Below are 17162 nucleotides of genomic sequence, written 5' to 3'. Positions count from 1 at the left end.
GACAAGACAAGACTAAATGAGCACCGTGCTGCCCAGAGGGATGGGACTGCAACAGGAGACAAGACAAGACTAAATGAGCACCGTGCTGCCCAGAGGGATGGGGCTGCAACAGGAGACAAGACAAGACTAAATGAGCACCGTGCTGCCCAGAGGGATGGGGCTGCAACAGGGGACAAGACAAGACTAAATGAGCACCGTGCTGCCCAGAGGGATGGGGCTGCAACAGGAGACAAGACAAGACTAAATGAGCACCGTGCTGCCCAGAGGGATGGGGCTGCAACAGGAGACAAGACAAGACTAAATGAGCACCGTGCTGCCCAGAGGGATGGGGCTGCAACAGGAGACAAGACAAGACTAAATGAGCACCGTGCTGCCCAGAGGGATGGGGCTGCAACAGGAGACAAGACAAGACTAAATGAGCACCGTGCTGCCCAGAGGGATGGGGCTGCAACAGGGAACAAGACAAGACTAAATGAGCACCGTGCTGCCCAGAGGGATGGGGCTGCAACAGGGGACAAGACAAGACTAAATGAGCACCGTGCTGCCCAGAGGGATGGGGCTGCAACAGGGGACAAGACAAGACTAAATGAGCACCGTGCTGCCCAGAGGGATGGGGCTGCAACAGGGGACAAGACAAGACTAAATGAGCACCGTGCTGCCCAGAGGGATGGGGCTGCAACAGGGGACAAGACAAGACTAAATGAGCACCGTGCTGCCCAGAGGGATGGGGCTGCAACAGGGAACAAGACAAGACTAAATGAGCACCGTGCTGCCCAGAGGGATGGGGCTGCAACAGGGGACAAGACAAGACTAAATGAGCACCGTGCTGCCCAGAGGGATGGGGCTGCAACAGGGAACAAGACAAGACTAAATGAGCACCGTGCTGCCCAGAGGGATGGGGCTGCAACAGGAGACAAGACAAGACTAAATGAGCACCGTGCTGCCCAGAGGGATGGGGCTGCAACAGGAGACAAGACAAGACTAAATGAGCACCGTGCTGCCCAGAGGGATGGGGCTGCAACAGGAGACAAGACAAGACTAAATGAGCACCGTGCTGCCCAGAGGGATGGGGCTGCAACAGGAGACAAGACAAGACTAATTGAGCACCGTGCTGCCCAGAGGGATGGGGCTGCAACAGGGGACAAGACAAGACTAAATGAGCACCGTGCTGCCCAGAGGGATGGGGCTGCAACAGGAGACAAGACAAGACTAAATGAGCACCGTGCTGCCCAGAGGGATGGGGCTGCAACAGGAGACAAGACAAGACTAAATGAGCACCGTGCTGCCCAGAGGGATGGGGCTGCAACAGGGAACAAGACAAGACTAATTGAGCACCGTGCTGCCCAGAGGGATGGGGCTGCAACAGGGGACAAGACAAGAGTAAATGAGCACCGTGCTGCCCAGAGGGATGGGGCTGCAACAGGGAACAAGACAAGACTAAATGAGCACCGTGCTGCCCAGAGGGATGGGGCTGCAACAGGAGACAAGACAAGACTAAATGAGCACCGTGCTGCCCAGAGGGATGGGGCTGCAACAGGAGACAAGACAAGACTAAATGAGCACCGTGCTGCCCAGAGGGATTGGGCTGCAACAGGGGACAAGACAAGACTAAATGAGCACCGTGCTGCCCAGAGGGATGGGGCTGCAACAGGGAACAAGACAAGACTAATTGAGCACCGTGCTGCCCAGAGGGATGGGGCTGCAACAGGAGACAAGACAAGACTAAATGAGCACCGTGCTGCCCAGAGGGATGGGGCTGCAACAGGGAACAAGACAAGACTAAATGAGCACCGTGCTGCCCAGAGGGATGGGGCTGCAACAGGAGACAAGACAAGACTAAATGAGCACCGTGCTGCCCAGAGGGATGGGGCTGCAACAGGGGACAAGACAAGACTAAATGAGCACCGTGCTGCCCAGAGGGATGGGGCTGCAACAGGGGACAAGACAAGACTAATTCACTCCATTTTTGTCTCCGCTAAACCCCTTATCCCTAAACTTCTTTGCCTTTTTTTACTATTTTGCAAAACATTTTTGAATAGTTAAAATGGCTAGTCTACAAGCTCACAACGTGTCAATGTAGATTGGCTAGTTGAACTATTCAAAAAAAATATCAAAATAGTAAAAAAAAAAGGCAAAGAAGTTTAAGGATAAGGGCTTTAGCGGTGACGAAAATGGAGCCCTAAATGTCACTTCATTATGCAGAATAACGGGTGTTTTCCATGAATCTAATATGGTTAAAATGGAGGTTGACCAGGTAATGATGGAGGTAATGGATACAGACCCATTGTAACAATGGGTCTGTATATAGGAAGAGGGCTGGGCAGCTAAAAATGAATATCAAATGTCTAAATACTGATTCAAGCAACTTAAAAACCGTCCAGGGTGTTCACAAAATTCTGAGTAGACGATAAAATGACCAAAATATTTTATGATAGTATAATATCCCTTAAGTGCTTACATTTCTATTATAGCTTTGTTTCTAGAGCCTGGAGTAGAAGACAATCCCAGCTCTTCAAGTAGGCTAATGGTGTATTTTATTTTATTTTATGTTGTATATTATGTAATCTGCCTCGTAAGGATCTGGAGTGTCAGTTTGGTATTCACTTGATCATTGTCTGCAAACCGTCATGTCGGTTTATTGTAATTGTTTATGTAAAGTGTAAAAAGTGTCCTGTATGGGCTGGGCTTCTTCGGAAGCATGATAAAGAATCAATCAATCAATCATATAGCCTATGCTGTCAGACAGAATGCCTGCTCCATTTTCAAACTGCTTAACAGTATTCTAAATGTGTTTTTCATGAACGTTTGAATGCATTATGTTTCATGTTGTGTTCATTTCTTTACAGCCAGTGTGTATATCATAACTGGCTCAAAATACGTTGCGATGCAGTAGGGCATTCATTTATCAAACAAAGTTAAAATATATAAATATAGATTAGAAGGGAGTTCCAACCACGCCTCTAGCCTATAGCAGGCCAGTCTGGTGCATCTCAGAAGCAGGACAGATAACATCAGGTCATGACCTGACGAAGATGTAACTTACACATCGAAACGTTGTCACTTTTTACCTGTACCCTGTTATAATAAACTAAGGGCCTAAATCATCTGAGCTGCTCCAGTGCCTTCTTGTTCGCATGTAAATATAGAGGTTTCTGCCTGACAGTATATGCAATGTGGTCCTCTGGAGTGAGTGTGGAAATATAAGTAAGACCAGCGGTTAGCGGTTGATGTTGAGGTTGTGTACAGTTGTTAATTTCGTCGACTAAAACTATGACGATAAATGTCCGTCGTCTGCCTTTTTTCACTGACGAAAACAAAATAAAAATGAAATAAAAACTAGGCTACAATGACTAAAACTAAGACTAAATATATTGACAATTTCGTCAACAGATATAAACTAGACAAAATAAAAATGAAATAAAAACTAAGCTACAATGACTAAAACTAAAGACTAAATATATTGACAATTTCGGCAACAAATATAAACTAGACTAAACTAAGGAGGGACTAGTGTAGAAAAGATCCAGTAGAACTAAAAGACAAGTCATTTTATTCTTAGTTGTGCTCGGGTGTTGCACTCTGAAAATAGCCAATCTACAAGCTCACAACGTGACGGGCTGCGACGCGTTGTGAGCTTGTAGATCGGCTATTTTCAGCATGCAACAAAGTGTAAAATCAGGCCTTTTGATGGCATCAAGGCCTGGAAAAATACATTTTTGTTGACAAAACCAAGCTTACGATATTCAGTCGACTTAAACTAGACTAACACACATGACTAAAACTAAATGGAATTTTATTCAAAAGACTGGCTTCTGTGTGGAGTTTGCATGTTCTCCCCGTGTCCCCTAGGGTAGGTACCCTCACAAAAAACATGCAGTAATCCTGGTCTCTAAACTGCCTCCCCCTGGCCAGCCGGGGCACCTGATGGAGGGGAAAGAAACTGGTTGGAATAACGTGTTCCTTCCACGTGCTACGTCCAACCAGGGAAACTCCCCCCTGTCAGGTGTAAAGGAGCAACTTGGACACTCAGGCATGAAGGAAGCATGAGTTCGTTGCTCTCCCCAGGTTGGCGAAGGGTGTATAGAGCCCAGGATCACATTAGATAATTGACACAGGGGTGAAAATGGGTTACATTTGCTGCATGCTACAATCAACACTAGTACAGTACATCATGGTGATCAGTGAGACCTGCGGTAGTTGATGTTGAGGTTGGCTGTCATCACAGGGCCAGGCCCAGCGATGTAGGAGGCATGGGTCCCCGTCACAGAGTCAATCATGGTGGCTATCGCCCCCCCGTGGACGTGTCTGGAAGCGCAATCACAATACATGTCATCATCATCGGTTGACATGGTGCAGCGTCACTTTGTCATTCTGATTCAGTTGTTGTTTGTTATTGTTGTCTGGCCTCTCTGCGTTCAAATTATTTCGTACGGTAGGTAGGAGAGACATTGATGAACTAAAACAAAATATTTAACGGCACTCTGATGTTGTAGGGACTACGGAATCAATTTGTTAGGGAAAGTTAGCCAAATTTGTCACCAATCTGCAAAACAAAATGCTTACCACTAGCTTTCTCCACAACTGTGTTCAAAAAGGTGTCTACTATCACATATCAATTTGTTCCAACTCCCTTGGGAAACTTTGGGACAGCTGCTGAAAGTCGGGATATCATTAACAACTAGTAGTGGATATCATTAACAACTAGTAGTGGATATCATTAACAACTAGTAGTGGATATCATTAACAACTAGTAGTGGATATCATTAACAACTAGTAGTGGATATTGCTTGCAATCTCACAATAGATATGTATACAGAGGCCACGATACGATATATATCGATATATATCGATTATACAAAATAATGACCATGTTGCACAAATACAATAAAACACTTTCAGGCCCACAGAGATCTTTAAATTAAAATAAATGTCTAAACATCCTAACAAGGGGTCTGGGAAGGGAGTGCTTTGCAACTTGCAAGGGGGGCTTTGATAACGTTAAACAGAGGTACGTTTGTAAACACTGCGTCACCCAGATAATTCATGCCGTTTATTGCCGTATCGATACAGCAGCCTCTCGATCGATTCACCTATCGTCCGGAATTTTTATCCATATATTGCCATATCGATAACAACAACCTACGCAGGCAAAATGTACACATGTTCATTCTGTAATTTAGGTAGCATATGACAGGTCAAACTCTGTTTTTTTTTTCATGATTCTGAATCCATTGGAAGCATTTGTTTTGCATGGAAAACACTCCTTGTGTTAAAAAACAGCCATAGCTGCCATCACAAATGTGATGAGTTATCTCATTTGGAAAAGTGGCTATAGCTGTGGCTATAAAAAAGTGGCATTTTTAAGCATTTCTATTGCATTTATTTAACTTTTCCTAACTAAATGCACCAGAGCGTAGCTGTTTGTTAACACTATGCAGATAGCATACACAGGTGAACAGGGACAGTGGTGCTGTGAGATCACACAGGACACTGGATTATAAATGTTCTTTCGCTCTAACTGAACTGTGTTCCGAGTCCAATACTATTACTTTGTAGCATTTACCGTGGTCCTGTGTCGGAGCTCAGTCGGTAGAGCTCTCGCCTTTGGACCACGAGTTCATGGGTTCGATCTTGGGCACCGGCAACTCAGCGTATGAGTAGCACGGCTTGGGTGCGGCAAGTCGTGCGGGAAGTACTGGGAGCTGATGGTAGGTGTGGTGATCCACCTCAGCATCCATCTACCAGGGGACTAGAGCATTGTAACTTTACAGGGACAGACTCCCGCGTGTGAATAGCTGGTGCTGACAATAAGCCACTGCCGACCTACTTAATTGTTTTGTTCTAAAAGGGTGTATTCTGCTCAAGAACACATATGAATTCTCTACTTAACTTTATTTCTCATTAACCTATTATGAACTGATGCCAAATTCACAAATGCCTTCTAAATCAGTGAATCTCAAATTTCTTTGCAGAGGACTCCCAAAGAAACGTGTATTCAGACCCTGCTATTTTTGAAAATGTTCAAAAATAGCAGATGTACAAGCTCGCAGCACGTCACTTTGTGCCGCACTGCGTGCTTGTACATCTATTTCATTTTTTTAAACCACTGTTCTAAAACCACTAGTTACCGATATAACCGATATTACCAATGTCAATATGATCTCATTCTGAAATGTAAAAATAATAATAATGTTGTCCATTCTGAAAAATACATGCATGTAACAGGCTATCTTATCTGCACTGCAGGTTTAGGCAAGTCAGATTGAACTCTAATACCTTATATTTTATATTGTGAGCTTGTAGATCTGTTCAAGCTGTTACTTTGGGCTTGTTTATTTGTAAAGACAACGGATCGGTCCGATTGATTAATTGGAAAGATGTCGATGAATCAAAAAACCTACCGTGTTTGCCGATTAATCTCCCATCACTAAAAAACACTGTTCTAAATCCTAAGAGTCTTCTGAAAAACCTACGTTGCTATATAATATAGCTAAAATATACAGGGACAGATATGCTTTCCTGGTGTTAATGGATGTAAAAGCATATTCACTTCAGGGGAAAAGGCCCGCTCTGGCATTTTGACACTGACGAAGGCCTGTGCGCCGAAACGCGTTCGTCTGTCTGGTATGACTGCTGCTGCGGAGCACTATCATCATTAAACAAAGACTCTTACTCGACTGGATGTGCGGATTTTATTCATTTTTTAAAAGCATATTTTAATGCTTAAAATAAAACCCTGGGGTTCTGGATTGAAAATGTAAAGTTAAGATCAGGCTGCTGAACAGCTGACCTTGAACTGTATTGGACTGTCACTTTACACTTTGTTTTTGTGTTCTTTCTTTTGCACTATAGCCGTTTGTTTTTGGCCTGTTTACACTGGTGCATATAAGAAATTATTTTGCTCGGAGCAAAATAATTTAATTGTATTTATACTCTGTATTTATGACAAATAAACCTGAACAACGGGCACCTCCACGGACCACCCTGGTCCAGTGGTCCTCTCCATAGATATATATAAGAAAGCTAGATGGCTCACCCGCGCTCTGGCCAATGGAGAGCGACATTGCTACGTGGCGGCCATCTTACCTCGGGGCAGCATAACATTGTGTCTATGGGGCATGTACTTTTAAATAACCATAACTTGCTAAATTTTCAACCGATTTTCAAACGGTTTGGTTTGTTATAAACGTCAGAGACGTCCGCATACGTATATGCTTTTATACAACAAAATTAATTTAAATGAATTAATGTCTCTGGTCCTCTCTCCCACTCACTCACCCCGGGGGTCCTTCCAGCAGGTGTCCGGCCTGGAACACGCACACAGACCTGTGCTCCGCCTCGTTGATGAACATCACGTACTCGAACGCCGCCCCCGGAGCACGGATGTTGCGCGTGAAGAGACGCGCCTTGGACTGGACGATCTTACTGAGGTACACCCCACCTGCACGCACGCACATGCACGCACGCACGCACGCACGCACACAATTTACAATTTAGACATTTAGCAGACGCTCTTAATCCAGAGCGCCTTACAGTAAGCAAGATTAACATCTAATTAGCCTAATTAAAACATATATATAAATAGCTGTGCTGTTGTCTCAGAGCAGAGCCGACTGGGTTGCTAGGATAGCGATTTTCTTGGAACACTTTTTGGTGTTGTGGCTACAGTCATTAAAGTGATCTTAGCGAATATCTTATGTTATAATGAAATTTAGTTGACGTGGGTTTTTATTTTAAGGGTAACTCGACAGTCGTGCTTTAGCTTCATTAATGGCACTGCGCTGGCTATATGGAACTCGCCAACGCAGGTGTGCCACAGCTGCTATAAGCAATAATGTCAAAATTGTAATGACCTTTTTATTTTTTATTATTTTGGTATTCAGACAGCCATGCAGCCATGGGTAGAACGCTCCCAAAATAAATGTAGTCTCTGTGACACATCTAGGGGCCGCACTCTGCATTCAAAGATGTTCCTAGAAGCTTTGTCATTGGTCGAAAAAAACCCAGTCGCAATGACTAACCAATCAGGAAGCAGATAAGCAAATCGACCAATGACAAAGCTTCTAGGAAAATCTTTGAATGCAGATTGTGGCCCCTAGCTGTGTCACATAGACTACATTTTTTTGGGGAGCGTTCTACCCATTGCTGGCTGTCTGAATACCAAAATAATAAAAAATAAAAAGGTCATTACAATTTTGACATATTATTGCTTATAGCAGCTTTAACCCATTTTAGACCTGAGGAAAACAATTTTTAAAGTTTTTCTCCTCTGGTGAAAAGCTGGAATTTGCGTGATGGCAGGCTCTCAGTCAAATCTGGTCACTATTGTTAAACATCTGCATTGCTTAAGTTTACACAGTAAAGAAGTCTACGCAATCATTGGATGTAGATGAATTGTTCAACTAAATAGCCGACGTGGCTTCAAACTTCAAACAAAACGTTTTTTGTACGCAACGAGGAGGAGCATGATGTGACGCTTGGTATTTTATACCTGTGACGTACTTGAGGGTCCGGTTGTAGCTGGGCAGCCTCCTCCACGCCCCCGTCCTCTCCACCGCACCCCCATCGGGGGTCACCACCGCACCCTCCTCGGGGGTAGGGCTGCCACCATTACAGATTGATGATTAATAGTCACACAAACGATTACATTTTTTTTTTCATTGAACATTTTGGAACGTTACAATTTGTGTTTCTGTTTGGCTTTCGTAATCACAAACAAGCACTTGTCAGATATGGCAAATTACTTAAATCTAAGTCTTGAAATCACTGATACATTTAATATGTTTTTTCTTTCCAAAAAAAATGCACAAAATAGCGGAAATTGTTGAAATATATACAAGCAGTTAACACACTTCACAAAGTGACGTGTTGTAAGCTTGTAGATCTGCTATTTCTGTTACATTTTTCAACATGGAAACGATTGACGATTATGCAAAAAATAATAGCGATTAATCATTGTGTCCGGCCTTACTTCTCCGCCTCACACAGGCTGTTGTAGTGCTCGTTCAGTCGGGTCATCTCGGACCCCCACGACGAGTTCGGCACGCTGAAGTCCCTGGGCTGGAACGAGAAGGGCCACGGCAACGACTGGACAACACACACACACACACACACACACACACACACACACACACACACACACACACACACACACACACACACACACACACACACACACACACACACACACACACACACACACACACACACACACACACACACACACACACACACACACACACACACACACACACACACACACACACACACACACACACACACACACACACACGGGATTGTTAAAGGACTACTTCACCACTATTCAACCCACCCTCACTAATGAACATACAAAAGACGGAGAAGCGCTGCGTGGGTCCTTAGTTGTAGAAAACTGGCAAACAGGTGCTCTTTGGAGATGGTTTTACACAGGAATACACAGCACAGGAGTTCTATAAAAGTTCTATACCTTTGAGCGATGTTTCACAATGGAAAGAGTTGACGGTGGCGAACTTTAAAGTGGATCCAAGGCAGCTCTCTTCAGTTTGAAGTAGAAGATCCTTTATTACATGTTTTTCTTTAAAAAGCAAGGGTTATAAAAATGACCAACGTGTTTCGTATGTGTGCACTGCACACACACCGTAGTGCTATTGTTATTTTTTGACGTCAAGTTATGCGATGCCTTGTGATGCTGATTGCATATTTAATGACGTGTCACGCAGTCATCTTTAGAGGCCTCGGGACAAAACATATTTAATGACGTGTCACGCAGTCATCTTTAGTGGCCTCGGGACAAAACATATTTAATGACGTGTCACGCAGTCATCTTTAGTGGCCTCGGGACAAAACATATTTAATGACGTGTCACGCAGTCATCTTTAGAGGCCTCGGGACAAAACATATTTAATGACGTGTCACGCAGTCATCTTTAGTGGCCTCGGGACAAAACATATTTAATGACGTGTCACGCAGTCATCTTTAGAGGCCTCGGGACAAAACATATTTAATGACGTGTCACGCAGTCATCTTTAGTGGCCTCGGGACAAAACATATTTAATGACGTGTCACGCAGTCATCTTTAGTGGCCTCGGGACAAAACATATTTAATGACGTGTCACGCAGTCATCTTTAGAGGCCTCGGGACAAAACATATTTAATGACGTGTCACGCAGTCATCTTTAGTGGCCTCGGGACAAAACATATTTAATGACGTGTCACGCAGTCATCTTTAGAGGCCTCGGGACAAAACATATTTAATGACGTGTCACGCAGTCATCTTTAGAGGCCTCGGGACAAAACATATTTAATGACGTGTCACGCAGTCATCTTTAGAGGCCTCGGGACAAAACATATTTAATGACGTGTCACGCAGTCATCTTTAGTGGCCTCGGGACAAAACATATTTAATGACGTGTCACGCAGTCATCTTTAGTGGCCTCGGGACAAAACATATTTAATGACGTGTCACGCAGTCATCTTTAGAGGCCTCGGGACAAAACATATTTAATGACGTGTCACGCAGTCATCTTTAGAGGCCTCGGGACAAAACATATTTAATGACGTGTCACGCAGTCATCTTTAGAGGCCTCGGGACAAAACATATTTAATGACGTGTCACGCAGTCATCTTTAGTGGCCTCGGGACAAAACATATTTAATGACGTGTCACGCAGTCATCTTTAGTGGCCTCGGGACAAAACATATTTAATGACGTGTCACGCAGTCATCTTTAGTGGCCTCGGGACAAAACATATTTAATGACGTGTCACGCAGTCATCTTTAGTGGCCTCGGGACAAAACATATTTAATGACGTGTCACGCAGTCATCTTTAGAGGCCTCGGGACAAAACATATTTAATGACGTGTCACGCAGTCATCTTTAGTGGCCTCGGGACAAAACATATTTAATGACGTGTCACGCAGTCATCTTTAGAGGCCTCGGGACAAAACATATTTAATGACGTGTCACGCAGTCATCTTTAGAGGCCTCGGGACAAAACATATTTAATGACGTGTCACGCAGTCATCTTTAGTGGCCTCGGGACAAAACATATTTAATGACGTGTCACGCAGTCATCTTTAGAGGCCTCGGGACAAAACATATTTAATGACGTGTCACGCAGTCATCTTTAGAGGCCTCGGGACAAAACATATTTAATGACGTGTCACGCAGTCATCTTTAGTGGCCTCGGGACAAAACATATTTAATGACGTGTCACGCAGTCATCTTTAGTGGCCTCGGGACAAAACATATTTAATGACGTGTCACGCAGTCATCTTTAGAGGCCTCGGGACAAAACATATTTAATGACGTGTCACGCAGTCATCTTTAGAGGCCTCGGGACAAAACATATTTAATGACGTGTCACGCAGTCATCTTTAGTGGCCTCGGGACAAAACATATTTAATGACGTGTCACGCAGTCATCTTTAGAGGCCTCGGGACAAAACATATTTAATGACGTGTCACGCAGTCATCTTTAGTGGCCTCGGGACAAAACATATTTAATGACGTGTCACGCAGTCATCTTTAGAGGCCTCGGGACAAAACATATTTAATGACGTGTCACGCAGTCATCTTTAGAGGCCTCGGGACAAAACATATTTAATGACGTGTCACGCAGTCATCTTTAGAGGCCTCGGGACAAAACATATTTAATGACGTGTCACGCAGTCATCGTTAGTGGCCTCGGGACAAAACATATTTAATGACGTGTCACGCAGTCATCTTTAGAGGCCTCGGGACAAAACATATTTAATGACGTGTCACGCAGTCATCTTTAGAGGCCTCGGGACAAAACATATTTAATGACGTGTCACGCAGTCATCTTTAGTGGCCTCGGGACAAAACATATTTAATGACGTGTCACGCAGTCATCGTTAGTGGCCTCGGGACAAAACATATTTAATGACGTGTCACGCAGTCATCTTTAGAGGCCTCGGGACAAAACATATTTAATGACGTGTCACGCAGTCATCTTTAGAGGCCTCGGGACAAAACATATTTAATGACGTGTCACGCAGTCATCTTTAGAGGCCTCGGGACAAAACATATTTAATGACGTGTCACGCAGTCATCTTTAGAGGCCTCGGGACAAAACATATTTAATGACGTGTCACGCAGTCATCTTTAGTGGCCTCGGGACAAAACATATTTAATGACGTGTCACGCAGTCATCTTTAGAGGCCTCGGGACAAAACATATTTAATGACGTGTCACGCAGTCATCTTTAGTGGCCTCGGGACAAAACATATTTAATGACGTGTCACGCAGTCATCTTTAGAGGCCTCGGGACAAAACATATTTAATGACGTGTCACGCAGTCATCTTTAGAGGCCTCGGGACAAAACATATTTAATGACGTGTCACGCAGTCATCTTTAGAGGCCTCGGGACAAAACATATTTAATGACGTGTCACGCAGTCATCGTTAGTGGCCTCGGGACAAAACATATTTAATGACGTGTCACGCAGTCATCTTTAGAGGCCTCGGGACAAAACATATTTAATGACGTGTCACGCAGTCATCGTTAGTGGCCTCGGGACAAAACATATTTAATGACGTGTCACGCAGTCATCTTTAGAGGCCTCGGGACAAAACATATTTAATGACGTGTCACGCAGTCATCGTTAGTGGCCTCGGGACAAAACATATTTAATGACGTGTCACGCAGTCATCTTTAGTGGCCTCGGGACAAAACATATTTAATGACGTGTCACGCAGTCATCTTTAGTGGCCTCGGGACAAAACATATTTAATGACGTGTCACGCAGTCATCTTTAGAGGCCTCGGGACAAAACATATTTAATGACGTGTCACGCAGTCATCTTTAGTGGCCTCGGGACAAAACATATTTAATGACGTGTCACGCAGTCATCGTTAGTGGCCTCGGGACAAAACATATTTAATGACGTGTCACGCAGTCATCTTTAGAGGCCTCGGGACAAAACATATTTAATGACGTGTCACGCAGTCATCGTTAGTGGCCTCGGGACAAAACATATTTAATGACGTGTCACGCAGTCATCTTTAGAGGCCTCGGGACAAAACATATTTAATGACGTGTCACGCAGTCATCTTTAGTGGCCTCGGGACAAAACATATTTAATGACGTGTCACGCAGTCATCTTTAGTGGCCTCGGGACAAAACATATTTAATGACGTGTCACGCAGTCATCTTTAGTGGCCTCGGGACAAAACATATTTAATGACGTGTCACGCAGTCATCTTTAGTGGCCTCGGGACAAAACATATTTAATGACGTGTCACGCAGTCATCTTTAGAGGCCTCGGGACAAAACATATTTAATGACGTGTCACGCAGTCATCTTTAGAGGCCTCGGGACAAAACATATTTAATGACGTGTCACGCAGTCATCTTTAGAGGCCTCGGGACAAAACATATTTAATGACGTGTCACGCAGTCATCTTTAGTGGCCTCGGGACAAAACATATTTAATGACGTGTCACGCAGTCATCGTTAGTGGCCTCGGGACAAAACATATTTAATGACGTGTCACGCAGTCATCTTTAGTGGCCTCGGGACAAAACATATTTAATGACGTGTCACGCAGTCATCTTTAGAGGCCTCGGGACAAAACATATTTAATGACGTGTCACGCAGTCATCTTTAGTGGCCTCGGGACAAAACATATTTAATGACGTGTCACGCAGTCATCTTTAGTGGCCTCGGGACAAAACATATTTAATGACGTGTCACGCAGTCATCTTTAGAGGCCTCGGGACAAAACATATTTAATGACGTGTCACGCAGTCATCTTTAGAGGCCTCGGGACAAAACATATTTAATGACGTGTCACGCAGTCATCTTTAGTGGCCTCGGGACAAAACATATTTAATGACGTGTCACGCAGTCATCTTTAGAGGCCTCGGGACAAAACATATTTAATGACGTGTCACGCAGTCATCTTTAGTGGCCTCGGGACAAAACATATTTAATGACGTGTCACGCAGTCATCGTTAGTGGCCTCGGGACAAAACGCGTTGGTCGTTTTTTTTTTTACCCTTGCTTTTTAACCCATTTGGGCCTGGCGTCAAAAAAAAAGAAAAAGAAACGTTTGCTAATATATATTCAAAGATTTGTGCCACATTTTTACGATTTTTCAAAAATAGCAGACCTACAAGCTCGTAGCACGCCACCGAGTGGCGCGCTATGAGCTTGTAGATCTGCTATTTTTCAATAGCTAAAAAAAGTATAACATAATTAATTTAGTTAAAACACCAAAAGGGGTTCCCGCCCAGTCCCAGAAACATGTAATAAAAAGGATTTTCTACTCCAAACTGAGGAGAGCTGCCTTGCCACCGTCAACTCTCTTTCCATTGTGAACTTTTACAAACTCAAAGGTATAGAACTTTTAAAGAACTATGTCTAACCTCACTAATGTTAATGATAAAATAGCAAAACAAAAAAACAATCTCCTCAGTCTGTGTCACATGGGAGGGCTGTGGGCAGTTCAGAAAGCTGTCCACGAGTGGCATCATCAAATCCAAGCTAACGGAAACTGCAGGCTTTCTATTCCTGAAAAGTTGCCATGTGAAAATGGAAGCCATCGTTCTCACGATAATAAACATATGGACGGGTCTCTGAAGTTAGACTATGAGACACAGACCGAGTAGAAAAATATTGTGCCATTTTATCATGAACATTAGCGAGGACCAATTATATGAAGATAAGTTGAAAAGTGGCAAAGTGGTCCTTTAAGTTTGCATTGTTATTTCCTGTGTTAATTTCGTCGACTAGGACAGTGTTCGTCGACTAGGCCTACCTTTTTTTTTAGACTGAGAGACTAAATATTACTGACAATTTCTTCAACAAATAAAAACTAGACTAGAAGGTTATGGAGGGACTAGCGGAGAAGAGATATACTATTAAAAGACAAAGTAATTTGTGTGTAAATTACAATCAAAAGAGTGAAATAACACTGTCTCTCTCTCAGCAAAGTTGTGGCATTTCAAACATGTCAATTAATGAACTGAAAAAACAATTCTATGTAAACATATTGAAACAAAGGACGACTGTGTGTGTGTGTGTGTGTGTGTGTGTGTGTGTGTGTGTTGTGTGGAGTGACCCCACGCAGCATCAACGTAAAACAACAGCATCACACACACAGCCTGCGGGAGAAATGACTAGAGCCATGGTGAACACAATGGCGCACAAACGCACGCACGCACGCACGCACGCACGCGCTCACACAGTTCTAAAAGGTGAATGGACAGATGTTTCAGGTACATTACAGGGAGAGTTCATCAAGGTTCACCATTTATTCTGGATCAGATCGAGCTCCAGCTAACCATAAACCAGCTATATATATATTTACAAGACATTTGTAGAGTGGGCTTCAGGTCTGCATGGTTTAATGAAACAACTACACTATAGCTTCCATCAACGCTATACACTGTCTCGTATCAAAGTACACATATAGGGAGGAAGGAAGGAAGGAAGGACCTTATTTGGTCATGTCCAGTAGAGGAGATAAAACAGTGGAACCCTGCCCAAGGCATTGTTTTCAACTCAGATAATAATTAAGCTGAGAAAAGACAGCAGATCATCTTGACTGCTTTAGTGATCATATGGCTGTCTGTTGTGCTATAAGTATGCAATACATTCTGTAAGTGTTTCCACCATTACATTTTGATTTGATATTTGTATATCCCCCCCCCCCCCCCCCCACACACACACACACACACACACACACACACATTAGGCTCAGAGTCATAGGCTATACCAAACCACTGTGACGGTTAGTGTTATTCATATAATCACCAGTCAAATTAAATGTATGAATGAACGAATGAATGAATGAATGAATCGTCAGTCAGTCAGTCAAATAAATGAACACAAATAGGCCTACACCTAGCCCGTCTCCGGACCCCCCGGGTTGAGCTCCTTTGGGTCCAAAGGAGCTCAACCCGGGGGGTCCGGAGACGGGCTAGCCTACACCCTTAAGTCTGACAGTGGACAAATAGACCTGGCTATATCTGTCCAATATCAGAGTAAGATTATCACATTAAAACAATACTACTACTAATCATAATGATCACAATACTCACCACCATGGTCCGTGTAAACACAGTGTTGGTAGATGACACGGAGCTTCTAGGATGCTGGGACAGAGAGAACTGTGCCATTCTAAACACACAGTTCGCCATCGTCTTCATAATGCCTGATTGATCTGTTCCTTAGTTGTTTGTTCCCTTTCTTTGAGTTCGTGTTTGGTTTAGTTTGGTTTGGTTTGGTTTGGTTAAACATGAAGTGTATAACCGTGTGAATGGAACATGTTTACTACGTTAATAAATACATATATAGTTGTGTAAATGTGTTCTGTTCTGTTGCCTTGAATGACTTTCATCCTCCTCCGCCCCATGTGTACACATGCACTTCCTGCATGGACATAGGGTGTTGTTTTGCCTCGTTGCGAATGCCTTGCAGTCTCGCTATATGAGACGTATCTGTTTTTATTGTTCCTATTTGCGGTCAGGTATTTCAATCCCCACTTCAACCCATTACCAAGGGTTCCCATTGAACTTTTCAGTTTGAAGTGGGGACCCCCCAAAATATTAATATTTGAACTGGCAAAACCCTCCAGGATCTGAACTGTGGGGACCCTCCAAAATATAATCATATTTGAACTGGGGACTCCCTACAATAGGCCTATGTATATTTGAAAAAATATATATTCTGCAGAATATATATATTGCAGAAGTCGGGATGATATTTAGTTTCAATGTGGTGGCGTTTTGAGAGCTTGTAGATCGGCTATTTTCACAATGTTTGCCTAAGGTCTTACAATTCTTATCAATGAATACGTAGGTCTACTGTGTGTTGGGTTGTTTATTGTTGAGTGAGAAAAGTTAGAAAACAAGGTTGCACATACAAATACTTAAAGCGATATAGCCTAGCCTACCGGTACTTAAAGCGATATCATCTGAAAAATAAATTGGGGACCCCGAACCCCAGTTTCGGAACCACTGCTCGAATAGCTAGAATGTTTGTATTGTCACTAAACAATGGACAATGAAATAGTAACCTGAAACACAGGCAATGATCAAGGTATTAAAAAATGTGGGCTACAGCGTGAAGATAGCATTATGAATTTCAAAAAATGTGAACCAAAAAGTCTTAAAACACACATCAGCATAGTTAATC

The 17162-nt window shown here is 43.4% G+C and overlaps 1 protein-coding gene across 1 annotated transcript in view; it reads right to left on the bottom strand.

Annotated features, from left to right (window-relative positions):
* Positions 1-16413, bottom strand: part of them4 (thioesterase superfamily member 4) — a 24982-nt gene extending 8569 nt beyond the window's left edge. Inside the window, exons 1-5 of the mRNA XM_079502765.1 lie at positions 16067-16413; positions 8972-9087; positions 8492-8601; positions 7279-7441; positions 4189-4305 (exon numbers count right to left, since the gene is read on the bottom strand). Coding sequence (XP_079358891.1) covers positions 4189-4305; positions 7279-7441; positions 8492-8601; positions 8972-9087; positions 16067-16174 — 614 coding nt within the window. The 5' untranslated portion in view covers positions 16175-16413. The remainder of the gene's footprint in view (positions 1-4188; positions 4306-7278; positions 7442-8491; positions 8602-8971; positions 9088-16066) is intronic.
* Between the last annotated feature and the right edge of the window lie 749 nt (positions 16414-17162).

Source organism: Electrona antarctica (genome assembly GCF_951216825.1).
Source record: "Electrona antarctica genome assembly, chromosome: 6".
Taxonomy (NCBI): Eukaryota; Metazoa; Chordata; class Actinopteri; order Myctophiformes; family Myctophidae; genus Electrona; species Electrona antarctica.
The sequence above is the reverse complement of the archived record's forward strand: the minus strand, read 5'-3'. Positions and strand labels throughout refer to the sequence as shown.